Here is a 15383-nt window from a genome sequence, read left to right as displayed (position 1 = left end):
CATCCTTCGATCTCTTATCCTTCGAGATAGTACATCTTTCAACTTTTACCAACTGTTGTCCAATTCAAACCGGAGGATGGTTGACTTGGTCAACTTACAACACAAGAACAGGACATCGTTTACATCGTGACCGAATACAGACAAAGTACAGACACAAGTGCACCAACAACTGTTTCTTCCTGTAATCCACATCTTGAGCACAATTGATTACTTAATGGGATTCTTCTCCTTACCAACTCATGTTTGACCGGAATACGAGCTAACGACACTCGCCATGTGAAGTAATTCACTTTTGGTGGCGTCCACTGGTTCCAATACTTCCATGTCTCCTCTTCTTCGGCGGTTTCAATCTTGCTTATTTGATTTCTAACTGTAGCAACCGAGAAATCACCCCTGCTGTTCGTTTTCCAGTGCCACCGATCTTCTTTTGTAGTAATCTTTACGTTGTTAAGTTGTTGCATTAAGCTGGTCCACTGAGCCCATTCCTCATCCGTAGCCGGAGGTCGATCACACCCTATGTTCCATTGGATTTCATGTTGTAGTACAGTAGCGCTTTCCGCAATTATAGCATGCTTTTTTGTTGCAATTTTGAAGAGCTCCGAATATTTTTCTTTGCACGTCTTGTCACCGATCCAGTTATCCAGCCAAAGCCTAGCCGTTTTACTGTTAGTATTCTACATCAAATTGTCTATAGTAACATTATATATTAAAGCAACCATGGTAGGATTAAAAAGAAAAGGAATGTTATTGGGGCCATCTATATACAAACTTTGCGGGGAAAAAAAGAAGATGTCGATCACCTGTCTCTAACCCACCAATCTAACTAAAACCGTATTTCTTTTCCATTTCCTACTACCCCTTTCATCAATTGAGCTGGATTTTTATTGTATTTGTCGAGTTCCTTTCCAACTTTCGCTATGTCATTCCACGTGCCCGTGATAGCCTCTTTGATCGGCATGTATGAAGGTGAGTGTATGTGTGAGTGAATTAAGATGATTGTTCGCCCCCACAAAGTTTCTTTTTCATGTTTATACCTCCACCACCACTTTAACAAGAGACTTGTGTTCATATCCTTGAATATGATTTTCCAAAAGATCCTTCATACGCTTGTGGAATACAATTTTTTTTGCTTTTACAATGAAGGATCTTTTGGAATTTCACATACAAAGAAATTTATACAAGTAGTAATAATAGCGACATGTTGGGGGATATGGAAAGAGAGAAACGAAAGTATCTTTGGTGGGAAAAGAGCTAATATAGACGCGATTTTCTGGGAGATGCAAGCAAGAACACACTTATGGGTTAAATTTAGAGCAATAGGGCGGAGCATGGAATGGAATAATTGGAGGTGTCCATTGTCGAACATCTAATTTTATGTAATGTTTTAATTTTATTTGGCGATCATAATGAGGTGGCTGACTTAGTAGCTTACTAACCATATGATTATGTAATCTGTGTAATGAAACTTTTGGTTGATGAATGAAGTTTTTTGCCTTTCAAAAAAAGGATAGACTCTGATTATAATTCATTAATTTAAATAGCAAAAATAAATGATAGTATATTTTTGTATCCTTTATTTAAATTACCTTTGTATCCTTTATTCTTGTTACATAGTATATATCTATGACACACATCATATCAACTTCCATTAGTCGTATAATTGTAAGCGTTTTCGTAATTTTGATAAGGCATTTTAAGTGTGTTCTCTCCTTTACCGCCCGCCAACAATATTCATCAACTTTTGGAATAAGAGAGTTAAACATGCAAAGAAAAAACACCTTAAAGAAGCCTACAACCAAAATTAGGAGGAATTGTTCCCCACTCATAAGATAGACGTGTATCTAAGTCTTACTATATTAAAATACGCCAACTCTAGATGTTTCAAAAATAGGATGTTCATATCATAACTTAATCAAATTCAACTACATAACTCTCTACATCAACGCCCAACTTTGTCTCCCTGTATAGATGGAACGAAAGAAACCACTTTGTTAATGCTCCGTTTAAGAATATAACATCTTCAATTATCATTCTAATCCAGTTACGTCTTCATTCTTCAAATCATCAAATGTAACTTTAAGTCCATTTACTTATCTTACATAATTTTCCGTTTTCAAAAGTTAAAATTCCTGAATGTGGACGGAACTATTATAACAAAAGCTCTACGATACTTGTAACAAAATACGACTTTGATTTTAACTCGTCACTATAAATATTAATTTCAAAAACAAAATCTTCAAAAACCTTATACTCAATAACAAGAAATTACATACTCTAAACAAAACCTAAAGAAGTACATTTTAATAAACAAAACCTAAAAAAGTACATAATACAATCATTCACATTGAACAAGAAGGACTGGTGGAAAACTAGTCAATGAATGTCTGCATGATGAAACTACAAAAAACCCCTTGTGGGTTTGGGCTTTTGTGTCTCATTCTTATCTTTGACTGACACTATAAATACTTGAAACCTCCTCCGACCCTTACTCACATTTGTCCCCTTTCTTTCTCTCTCTCTCTCTACATCCTATGCACCGCTCTCTTTCTCTCTCTAAAAAACACACCATTTTTAACTTCTTTAAATCTTGAATTTGATCAAAATGCATTTCATTTCTTGATCGGCGTTGCAGATCAAAGTTTTTGATGCAAAAAGATTCGATTTCTTGATCAGGTTTGCGAAATTCACCACCTTTATGTTTCATGTTGTTACAATTTCATGCGGGGTGCTTTTGATGCTTCATATCAGCTTAAAGTTTTGAGCTTTTGTGAAATTCACCAACTTTTTGTTTCATGTTATTGTAATTTCATGTGGGGTGCTTTTGATGCTTTAGATGGTGTGAAATCGATCAGCTTAAAGTTTTGAGCTTTTGCGAAATTCACCAACTTTATGTTTCATGTTATTGAAATTTCATGTGGGGTGCTTTTGATGTTTCGTATGGTGTGAAATCTTAAAGTTTTTGAGCTTTTGTTGTTGTGTACATGTGTTAGTTCAATTGTAGGGTTCTTGAGGTTAAAGATTGATCAATGGTCATAATTGGGTACCCTTGTGTGTTGTGAATTGGTGTTAAGATTTTGATCGAGGTCTAGTTTTGGGTGTTTTCTGTGATCTTTGTTCAAGTTTAGAGTGTGTGTTTATAAGATGACTCGTAGTGTTAGACAAAAGTGTGAGAAAGAAACCCGAGAGTCGGATTTATCTGATGAACCGGAAATGGAGAATCTAGAGTGTTTGAAACTGGATGATGATGGCATTGTTGATTGGACTCGATTGCCTGATGATGCTGTGATTGATGTTTTTACTCGTTTGAGTTATCGTGATCGAGCTAATATGTCATCAGCTTGCAAAAGCTGGAGATCTGTTGGATCTTCATCGTGTTTATGGCGATCGTTAGATCTTCGCGCTCATAGATGTGAGGGGGAATTAATGGAGTGTCTAGCTTCTCGATGCTCAAATCTCCAAAAACTTCGGTTTCGTGGGTCTGCTAATACTGATTCGCTAGTCAGCATTCGAGCTAACAATTTGAAAGAGTTAAGTGGCGATTTCTGTAAGGTACTAAGTGATTCAACGCTTACGTTAATTGTAACCTATTACAAACTTCTTGAAAGTATCCAACTCGGGCCCGATAACTGTGAAATGATAACAAGCGACGGGTTATATTCAATAGCCATTTACTGCCCTAACCTAAAAAAGCTTAGGCTTTCCGGAATCTCAGATGTCAGTTATCAGGCCATAAGGGCTTTAGCTGATCGTTGCCCCAATCTTCACGATATTGGGTTTATCGATTGTCTAAATATCAGTACGGCGTCATTAGCCAATGTCGTGCAACTTCGGTTTCTATCTGTTGCGGGGACCACAGATATAGACTGGGATTCAGCTGGTGAAAACTGGACCAACCTTCCGTATTTAGAAGGTTTAGACGTTTCTAGAACTGATGTGGATCCCGAGAACTTTACGAGGTTAGTTGAGTCGATAGATAGTTTGAAAGTTGTGTGCACGTTTAATTGTCCGGTGTTAGAGGAAGACCCCGCTGTTTATAAATCTCATGGTAAAATGATGCTTGGGTTCTCTAACGACACTTTTAAAGTACTATCGTCTATGTTTCCTGACACAAAGAGCGAGCAGGCTGTTTTCTCCGATTGGAGAAGTGGGTCGAATAAAAACGATGCGAATTTGGATATTCTTATGATGTGGGTTGAATGGATTCTTTCACATGCACTTTTATGTATAGCTGAGGCTAACCTAACCGGGCTTGATCAGTTTTGGCTCGATCAAGGAGCAGATCTTTTGCTCACTTTATTGCAGAGTTCTCAAGCTGATGTCCAAGAATGGGCAGCCACTGGGCTTGCAACTTTCGCTGTAGTCAATGACATAAGTATAAAGGTTGATGCAGGACGAGTTAAGGCTGTCAGGAAAGGTGGCGGTGTTCAGCTTCTTTTACGTCTTGCAAGATCTTTGAACGAAGGGCTTCAACTAGAAGCAACAAAGGTTGGATCTTTTGCGCTTTCTTGATTTATTAAGTATTTATTGTAATTTAATAATGTAAATGTTTCTTGTAGGCGATTTCAAATCTTTCGACGAATCCAGCTTTTGCAAGATCTGTGGCTGGAGAGGGTGGCATAACCGTTCTTGCAAGCTTAGCAAAATCTACGAACCGATTCGTGGCTGAAGAGGCCGCTGGAGGGCTTTGGAATCTTTCTGCTGGGGACAAGCATATGGTTGTTTGTTTTATTATTTGTTGGTCAAATTTCAAACTTTTGACTTTCTGTTTCGTATCTTACTAATACGGATAATCTTGATAAAGGGAGCTATTTTTGACGCTGGTGCCATAAAATCTTTAGTCGACTTGATCATTAAATGGCCTAGAGGTGGTCATAGAGTTCTGGTACGTGTCTTGATTTCGTGTCACGTGTTAAAACTTAAAAGTGAGGAAACACAAGAGTACAATGGAAAGTAATTATTATTAAATAATTGATCTTAAGGAACGAGCGGCAGGTGCGCTTGCCAATTTGGCGGCCGATGAGAAGTATAGCATGGAAGTTGCAGCAGTTGGTGGTATTAGTGCGGTAGTAACTCTCGCTTGTACATGCAAGCATAGAGGTGTGCAAGAGCAGGTAATGATATTATATAATATAATATATTACTTCAACGATTTGAGGGATATTAACGGGTAAAGTCAAAGAAATGTCAATAAATATCGTATCTAATATTGCGGTTATTATGGTATAGGCGACTCGCGCGTTGGCTAATTTAACGGGCCATGGTGATAGCAACACTAACATTGTTATGGCCGGACAAGAAGATAGAGTTATTGATGTACTCATTCTTCTTATTCGTTCTCAACATGATGCTGTCAGGTCATTTTTCTATTATATCTTTAATAAAACAGATGTTTATTTATTATGTCTTGTTGCATAAACTTGTTTAATCTGTTTTGTACCAGGCAAGAAGCAGCTACAGCATTGTGGCATTTATCGGGTGATGCCAGAAACCGAGAACGGATTGCGTTAGCTGGCGGTGTTGTAGCCTTGGTATGACTTTTTTAATCTTTTGACTTAAAATTCTAGTACCTTGGTTTATCACACACTTCAGTTGTGTCATATGAACATCATATGCAAAATCCTACACTTCATTCATTTAGTCTTTTCGATGAATATGACATCTAGGAGTAAGCTTATTATTACGTTACAACATGACTTGGATCCACAAATAATAAATGTTAAACTAGCAAAACAAAATAATTTCTTTTTAATATTCTCGGACGTAGTCTGATAGTTAATATCTTTTGCATTAAGCGGTTATTATTATTGTTGTTGTTGTTATTATTATTGTTATTTTATCGTCTCATTTTAGGTGGCTCTTGCACAATCGTGTGTATACGCCTCTCCGCGTCTTCAGGAGGGAGCAGCTGGTGCTCTATGGGCACTTTCGGTTTCAGAAGCCAATAGGTACATGCATGTATCATTACTTTCTTACTTTGTCTCATACTAGTATAAAAAAAAATGATTAATAAACATGTAACTTTCTATATGATCTTTAGAATTGTGTATGATCTTGAAGTTACAGAAAGTCTGTTAAAAATCATATATGATCTGAATTCTGTTTCAATTCTACTAGCATCGCAATTGGACGAGAGGGTGGCATAACAGCGCTGATAGCGCTCGCACAATCTCCATCAGAAGTGAGTGGCTGTTTCTGTTTTTAGTTTCTATAAATACTTTTGATGTTTTATGTGTTTATTTCGTGATATTCTGTTACTTTTTATGAAATTCACTTTTAGTTTCTATAAATGCAATTGATGTTCTAAGTTTGTAATTTTTAAAGTTACTTATTTAGCTCTCATTTTATCCATTGTAAATACTTTCACCCCTTTGTTATTTTGGTATTATACCAAAGGGAAAAAGATGATCGTTAGAGTTAAAGACGACACATTGTTTTAAAAATATATTGTTAAACAATCTATAAATAATATCATTACAGTTAATGAAAAACTAAGGTTTCATTTATATAAAATAATTTTAACAATGTACACCCTTTTTAGTGATCTTATCTGGTAACCCCTTAAATAATCAAAAAAATCTTAAACATCAACAACGAATTATCTAATTACTATAACTTCAAATGACAAAAGCATAACCAAACACTATATTATGCAGCACATGTGATTACAACTAATTATATGATGTCACTTAACCAGTGTTGAAAAACACTTCTAAACACTTCATTAGTCACTTCCTCGTGCATTTGTAAAAATACTATGATATATATTAGCACATTTTTTATCACAACTGACTATTCAGTTACTAAAAACATCGGTCTCAAATATCAGAATGTCCACGAGATTGCTGCTGGGGCCCTTTCGAGTCTAGTATTCAACCCGGAAAATGCATTGCGACTAGTGGAAGATGGGGGCATTTCTGTCTTGATTAGTCGTTTATCATCAATTTCAAAATTGGCTCGTTTCATGGCCGCTATAGCTCTGGCATACATATACGATGGCAGGTAAATCTGTAAGGAATTATGTTAAAACTAAGTTATATGTTTCTTGTTGACGTTTGTGGTTAACATTTCTATATTGTTTTGTTATCTTGTACACAGAAAGGATGAACTTGCTCCGGTAGGGAGTTCCACCAATGGCAGATCAAATAGGATTATCTTATGTACAGCCATGACACAAATTCAAAAATCTCTGTTGAGTTTTGCTCACCCACTCATGTCTTGTTCTACCGCATTATCAGCGACTCCTGCAGTGGTGGCCCAAGTAACCGAATTTGCCCGTATTCCAGAAGTAGGTCAATTGCGATGCAGGTATGATTACTCAAATTAATTTGTTTGTAGGGGTGTGAATTTCTGATACGACGCAAAACACAACATGAACCTAACACGAAATTCGAGAGTATGGGTTTAGTCCAAACGGGTCGTGTATGGGTCAACCCAATTGGGTTGGCAGGTTGACCCGTTTAACCCATTTATAATATATTTCATTTCTTACAATATGTTTTAAGTCATACATAATATTGGCTGTTTATTTTATGCTATAGTTATAACTTAAAAAGAGAAACTGAGATAAGATTTTATATAATTTAAATGTAATTGTTTTATGGCTATTGCCCGTCTTTTCACTCGTGTTTTGTTATTATTCCCAGCCAAGCCGAAATTGGAAGGTTTGTATCCATGTTGCGTCATCAGTACCGGCAGCTCAAATTATGTGCCGCATTTGCTCTTCTTCAGGTCAAACTCGCCATTTCCCCATCTATTTATAGCAAAACTAGTTTCTAACTAATTTTGATTATAAATTTTACAGTTTACTGCTCCGGGTGGGCAGCATGCACTCCACCATGTGAACCTGTTACAAGCTTCGGGCGCCGCACGTGTTCTTAGGGTCACAGCCGCTGCAAAATCGGCTCCACTCGAAACAAGGGTATTTGCGAAGTGTGTGCTCAGGAACATGGAATACCTACAGACAGATACTTCGACATAGAAACGTAGCAGGTGAAGAAGTTAGAAAGTGTGAAAGTCAACAGTTATAGACCATATTCTCTTTCTTTCCATACAAATTCGGGAGCATAACTCAGTGGGTCAAAGTCTTGTTTGTTTAGAGTCTTGTCTGTACTTCAAAGTCTTCATCTTTTCTCTTTTTCTTAAACTGGCTTAGTTTTCAAGATTATAGTTGCATCTTTGGGTTTTTTTTTTTTAATATCGTAATGTTTTATTAGATTACATTTTTACCTCTGAAATCATGTAAATACACATGAATAAATTTCAGCCATGAATGATGATTGGTTGTTGATCTTCCTGCCCACCTTGAACCGAAAAACCAATATCTAGTTTGGTCCCCGGTCATGGGAATTGCCAGTTATCAGTTTCGGATCCGTTCGGTGCCCCATCCCGATGAAATCCTAAGAAACCAAATATTATTTGGAGTGTACGTGGGAAACGACAGATTATTGTGTTCTAATCTTCATATCATCCAGTGAAAACAGACGGTCAAACGGCGGTTGATTTTCTATTACGGAATGATTCAATACTCCAGGGTTATGCACGTGACAGATTGGGCACATGTCAGATTGAATCGATCTCCTGATTTCTTGGCTTTCAGTTTAGTTATTAACGTCATTATTTTAAAGTTAGAATAAGTCCTAGTTTTTCTGCTTTTCAGTTTGTTACCGTTGTTATGCTGGCTATATAAGTGCAGCTCTTGTTCTTGTTTACGTATTCACAAAAAGCAATAAAAAGCCTTGAGATTGATTCATTACTTGTTCTTCGTGAGCTTACAATTGTGTTCTGATATCAACAGTGGTATCAGAGCTTGTGAGAGATCCTTATCAATTCTTTTCTTCGAGTGTTTCCCTTCATGGCTGAACAAACAAGTACCTTACCCACTGCTCCTACTCCGATCCCTGTTTTCAAGGGAGAAGGGTATGAACATTGGAGTATCCGGTTGAAAACTATTTTAAAATCAAGAGAGCTCTGGGAATTGGTTGAGGAAGGAGTAAATAAGGCTGAAACTGATGTCAACAAACTGAAGAATCTCAAGAAAAGAGATGCGCATGCTATGGCCATCATCCAACAGCTGTACATGTTCAACTTTTTTCTAGAATTGCTGCTGCTGAATCCGCGAAAGAAAGTTGGGAAATTCTAAAAATGGAGTATGAAGGTGATACTCAAGTAAAGGCTGTTAAACTGCAAGGTCTTCGTAGGGAGTTTGAGAACTTGTCCATGAAAGAAGGAGAGTCTGTGGGAGAATACTTCTCACGAGTGATGGGCATAGTTAGTCAAAAGAGGGCATATGGCGAAGTGATTTCAGATCAAACTGTGGTAGAAAAGATTCTGAGGAGCTTGACTCCCAAGTTTGATTTTATTGTGCCATCCATTGAGGTATCTTTTGACTTGACTAAACTCTCACCAGTAAAATTGATGGGATCCTTGCAATCACAGGAGGAAAGACTTAATAGCAGATCTGCAGAAAAAAATGGAAAAAATGAAGAGCATGCCTTGCAGGTAATACAAGAAAGCAATCGACCAGGAAATTCACGTGGTAGAGGACGTGGAGGATTTAGAGGTCGTGGGAGAGGAAGATCATTTGATCGAAGCAAGGTGCCCCAATGCTACGTCTGTAAGAAATATGGTCATATGTCAAAAGAGTGTTGGTATAATGAAGATGCCCAGGTGAATGTGGCTGCAGACCCTGATGAACAAAAGGAAGAGAACAACAATGAAGAGCAACATCTCTTTATGGCGGTCACAGGTCACTTTAATGGATCTTTTTCGTTAATGTCTAAAACATGCACTTCTCATGAGTCAAATAACCTATGGTTTCTTGACTCGGGTTGTTCTAATCACATGACTGGGGCAAGAACTAGTTTTGTAGAACTAGATGAAACGTTCAAGTTGAATGTTCAACTAGGAAACAAGAAGATTTTGGCAATTGAAGGAAAGGGAACTGTGCGGATCAATACAGGTTCAAACAGTCACAAACTCCTGAATGATGTGTATTATGCTCCTACCTTAGAGTACAATTTGCTGAGTGTGGGGCAGCTTATGAGAAAGGGATATTCCCTTCACTTTGAAGATGGAAACTGCACTATCAAAAATCATGGTATCGAGTTAATAAAAATCCCTATTGCCACTAATAATATGTTTGTTCTAGATGCTACAAAAACTGTGTCAAGCACTTCCAACTGCAACACTTCAAACTCAGTGCAACTGTGGCACAAGAGATACGGGCACATCAATTGGGATAACTTGAAGACTCTGTGGGATAAAGATATGGTGATTGGTATGCCAAGAATCAGAGGTTCTGGTGTTTGTGAAGGTTGTATTCTGGGCAAACAGATTCGTCAACCATTCAAGTCCACATCTTGGAGAGCCTCTAAGAAGTTGGAGCTTGTTCATGCTGATCTGTGCGGGCCTATGCAGGTACCTAGTCTTGGCCGTAGTTTATATTACTTTCTGCTCATAGATGATGTGTCAAGAATGTGTTGGGTCTATTTCATTGAGAAAAAATCTGATGCCTTTGAAAAGTTCAAGATATTTAAAGCATTAGTTGAAAAACAAAGTGAGTGCTCTATTAAGGTGTTAAGAACTGATCGAGGTGGAGAGTTTTGTTCAAAAGACTTTAATTCATTTTGTGAAGTGCATGGTATTAAAAGAGAGCTTACAGAACCACACACTCCTCAACACAATGGAGTGGTGGAAAGAAAGAATAGAACTGTGATGGGAATGGCCAGGAGTATGTTGAAAGAAAGAAGTCTGCCAAACTATCTATGGGCTGAGGCAGTTGCCACTTCAGTTTATCTCATTAACAGATCCCCTACAACTGCTGTGCAAGATAAAACTCCCTACCAGGTATGGTTCAACTCTAAGCCAGATGTTACTAATTTGAAGATATTCGGTTGTGTTGCATATGGGCATGTTTTTGTACATGGAAGAAGGAAGCTGGATGACAGGTCAAATAAGATGATTTTTATTGGCTATTCGTCAAATGGCACTGGTACAAGGCTGTTCAATCCAGTGACAAAGAAGTTTGAAACGAGAAGGTTTGGTGATACTACTATAGTGGAAGATGCATCATGGAACTGGCAGGAGGTGCACAAGTCTGACAAACAAGTGTATGACAGGATGTATGCTGATCCGTTCCCAGAAGAAGAGGTTGTTGACACTCAAACTATCAACCATAATGTTGAAGTCTCAGCTGACATTCAAGGTCCAGCCACACCTCAAGTCACAACACCTCAAGCAGAAACAAGTCAAGTCCAATCCGGGGAAGGTTCAAGTGCCAGTTCATCAGCTCCGTTAAGAGTCAGAACAGTTGAAGATTTGTATGCTAACACTCAAGAGATGGATCCTGTGGGCCCTAATCATTTAACATGCCAATTTGCACTTAATGTTGTGGATCCGGTATGTTTCTCTGAAGCTGTAAAGAAGGAAGAGTGGCAGGTGGCTATGAAGGAGGAACTTGAGGCAATCGTCAAGAACAACACATGGCAGCTTGTTACACTCCCTGAAGGTAAGAATGTTGTTGGTCTCAAGTGGTTATTCAAAACAAAGATTGGAGCTGATGGAGAGTTGATCAAGCACAAAGCCAGGCTAGTTGCTAAGGGATATTCTCAGAAATATGGTGTAGACTATGAGGAAACGTTTGCTCCAGTGGCAAGATTTGAAACAATCAGGCTTGTTATCGCTATTGCTGCCCTTAGAGGGTGGATTTTGCATCAATTGGATGTGAAGTCTGCCTTTCTAAACGGTGACTTGGAGGAAGAGATATATGTTGAACAGCCTGAAGGTTTTCAAGTTAAAGGAGAAGAAAGTAAAGTGTACCGATTGCACAAGGCATTATACGGGTTGAAGCAGGCTCCCAGGTCTTGGTACTCAAAGATAGATGGTTATTTCAATAGCAACGGTTATGTCAGAAGCCCAAATGAGCCAACACTTTATGTTAAAACAAATGCTCTTGGTATCATCTATGTATGCCTTTATGTAGATGATATCATATGCACAAGTTCAAGTGGGATGATGATTGCTGAATTCAAGGCTGGGATGAAGAAAGTGTTCGAGATGACTGACTTGGGTCAACTGCAATATTTTCTGGGCTTAGAGATCAAACAAACTCACGAGGGTGTATTTATCTCTCAAGAAAAATATGCTCTCAACCTAATCTCTAAGTTTGGTATGACAGGTTGCAAATTAGATGATATTCCAATGAGTCCGTATGAGAAATTTCAAGTTGATGATGGTGAGGACAAGGTTGAGGAAACAAAGTATAGAAGTTTAGTGGGAGGTCTGATGTATCTAACTCACACTCGTCCAGATTTGTCCTATGCTGTGGGAGTATTATCTCGGTTCATGCAGTCTCCTTCGAAAACTCATGCTGGTGCAGCTAAGAAAATCTTAAGATACATTGCAGGAACTTGTCAGTTTGGAATTTGGTATAAAAGAGGAACTAAAGTGGAGTTGTTTGGATATACTGATAGTGATTGGGCAGCATGCATTGATGATAGGAAAAGTGTGAGTGGTTATGTGTTCTCAATTGGTAATGGAGCCATTTCCTGGTGTTCAAAGAAGCAGGCCACAGTTGCTTTGTCAAGCACTGAGGCAGAATATATATCAGCAACCAGTGCAGCCTGTCAATGTATTTGGCTTAGTAGAATCTTGGAAGACTTGGGGATAAAACAAGAAAGTGCTACTACAATATGGTGTGACAGTCAATCAGCAATCAATTTGTCCAGAAATCCAGTTACACATAGCAAGGCCAAGCATATTGAATTGAAATATCACTTCATAAGAGACATGGTAAATCAAGATAAAGTGATACTGAGGTTTTGTAGCACAAGGGAACAGATTGCAGATTGTATGACCAAAGCCTTGGCACGTGAAAAGTTTGTGATTCTTCGTTTTCAGTTGGGAGTGCAGGAGTTTGAATCAAGGGGAGGTATTACGGAATGATTCAATACTCCAGGGTTATGCACGTGACAGATTGGGCACATGTCAGATTGAATCGATCTCCTGATTTCTTGGCTTTCAGTTTAGTTATTAACGTCATTATTTTAAAGTTAGAATAAGTCCTAGTTTTTCTGCTTTTCAGTTTGTTACCGTTGTTATGCTGGCTATATAAGTGCAGCTCTTGTTCTTGTTTACGTATTCACAAAAAGCAATAAAAAGCCTTGAGATTGATTCATTACTTGTTCTTCGTGAGCTTACAATTGTGTTCTGATATCAACATTTTCTTCAGACTCTTCATCACTAAACGGAAGCCATGGGAACAGACGGTCAAATGGTGGTCGAGCATCTTCATCACTAAACGGAAGCCATGAGGGTTCATCAACATCATCATTGATCTGCCGAACTCAATTAATCTAAGCATTATTTATAAGTGTTTTTCTAAATTGAATACTGTTTTTGAATCAATCATTTAGAACCAGTAATCATTTAGAACAAGTATCATGTATATATGCTGTTTAAAATATGTTATGTACATATTGGTGGATCCAGCCTATGCATGATTTTCATCTAAGATGAAGCCAGTGACCTGGGCTGGTTCGGTTTGGGTGGGGCAGGTTTTTGACCCAACAAACATCATGAAAGGAAGAAACCGATGACCCATAATCGTTAAGTTAAGCGAGACAAGTTTGGGCTCGAATTAATTCGATTACACCACTAATGTCACAATATCCAAGGTACTTAGGGTTTTGAAGTCTGTCGTCATAGTCATTCAAAAACCTGATTAAACTCGATAGCTAGTTGTCAAAGTAATTCAAAAATCTGATTAAACTCGATAGCTAGTGTAAGCAGGGTATCCTCAAAAACCCGATTAAACTCGATAACTAGGGTAAGCTGGGTATCCTATTTACGAAGCATGTGGTTAGTATTACACGTCTAGTTTGATAGTGAAACGGTAAACACAAAGATTTGACTTGTTCAAGTTGAACTAATACTAACCTAAATTTGCAAATAATTAAGAAAGAAGAACAAAAGGCACGTAAAATACGAGATAAGAAACAAGCAATCAAAATCAGGTTCGGGTTGCATAGCATCATGTATAATTCAACATGAATAGCTATACACCCAGTCATTAGTTCCAAGATCTAGAACCAAAAGGCTTTTGAATTTTAGCATAGCCTTTGAATATACCATCTATTCCTTTCTCACCTAAACTCTTTCTTTTAGGTTCAATAAAAGATACAGCACTAAAAGTCCAAACTCATACATAGCTCAATTCCAGGCTTTTCCACCTAAGTTCACCTGGGGTAAATTTTTTTATTAACCATTTCTTTTACAACTACCCTGAGTCTTAACCGATTTTTTTTTATTTAATTAAGACTTTATCCTTTGCATTTAACAAGTACGTATAACAAAATCTAGAGGCATCATCTATAAAAGTAATAACAAACGTTTAGTTCTCATAGATGAATTTGCAAGAAATCATATGGATCACTATATAATAATAGTTCTAATAGCTTAGACTCATGTTTTAATATCCTTAAAAGAAGTAAGTTATTTTAGTTAACATGCATGTTTTATATTTGTTGATGCAGATTTTGTGTCCGATGCTTGTCGAATAGATTAGTTATTATTTTACGCTGAATTTGTAATAGTTAGTGACACAGTCAAACGAATGTGTATTGACCCGTTCGTTTGAAGTGGTCAAACGAGAGGGTTGTATGTTTGACCGTGTGAGTTTTGCTAGACAAGTGGGTTTGGGTATAAATACCAACCCTTTGTCATTTGCAAAACTTAGAGAGAAGGGGAGCTCATTTTGAGAGTTCTTGTGAGCTTCATTGTGTGGGGGAGAGATCACCACTTGGTCTTTCCCCGGATGTATACTCCTTTGGTATTGTCACACCCCTAATTTCCACGTGTCACCGGTGGGCCCGGTGGGGGATTAACGTGACGTAGTTGATATCATCATAGTCAAACAACACAAATTATAATGCACAGCGGAAGCAAAGATAGATTCATTTCAACTTAAATTATTGTAATATTCGAGTATCACAAAATGTCGAAATAGAATCCACAGGCAGAATCAAATAAAAAGGAAACTTCATTTCAACAGACTTCATGCATCCCAAGCTTGCGAGACTTCTATGGATGCTTAAGGAGTGACCAGCCTATTACGCGTAGTACCTGCACTTAGTCTTTTTGGAAAATACGTCAGTTTACACTGGTAAATACAATTTAACTGACTCATTTTGAAAATGTTTAAAATTGATTTAAATGCTCGTGGCATAAAACTTTTTATAACTTGGGATAATTATTCGCTTAATAATCTTGTAAAAGAATTACATGTTCGTTCTGCGTTCGGTAGCCCGGGTCATGCCGGGTTAAAGATTAATAGACACACCACTTAATATAATTCCGTCGCGAGACTTCTCTCGTACCGACGATTA

General features: G+C 37.7%; 1 protein-coding gene across 1 annotated transcript; it reads left to right on the top strand.

Moving 5' to 3' along the window:
- Positions 1 to 2513: 2513 nt before the first annotated feature.
- Positions 2514 to 8143, top strand: LOC110931035 (protein ARABIDILLO 1). The gene is made up of 12 exons (XM_022174432.2): positions 2514 to 4485; positions 4557 to 4715; positions 4802 to 4882; positions 4980 to 5111; positions 5227 to 5354; positions 5441 to 5528; positions 5851 to 5945; positions 6115 to 6178; positions 6827 to 6999; positions 7096 to 7305; positions 7644 to 7728; positions 7802 to 8143. Exons 1-12 carry the CDS (start codon positions 3142 to 3144, stop codon positions 7976 to 7978), a joined length of 2736 nt encoding a protein of 911 aa, XP_022030124.1. The 5' UTR covers positions 2514 to 3141; the 3' UTR covers positions 7979 to 8143.
- The last annotated feature ends 7240 nt before the right edge of the window (positions 8144 to 15383 follow it).

This window comes from Helianthus annuus, chromosome 3 (assembly GCF_002127325.2).
Source record: "Helianthus annuus cultivar XRQ/B chromosome 3, HanXRQr2.0-SUNRISE, whole genome shotgun sequence".
NCBI classification, from domain to species: domain Eukaryota; kingdom Viridiplantae; phylum Streptophyta; class Magnoliopsida; order Asterales; family Asteraceae; genus Helianthus; species Helianthus annuus.
This window is presented reverse-complemented; position numbering and strand designations above follow the sequence as displayed.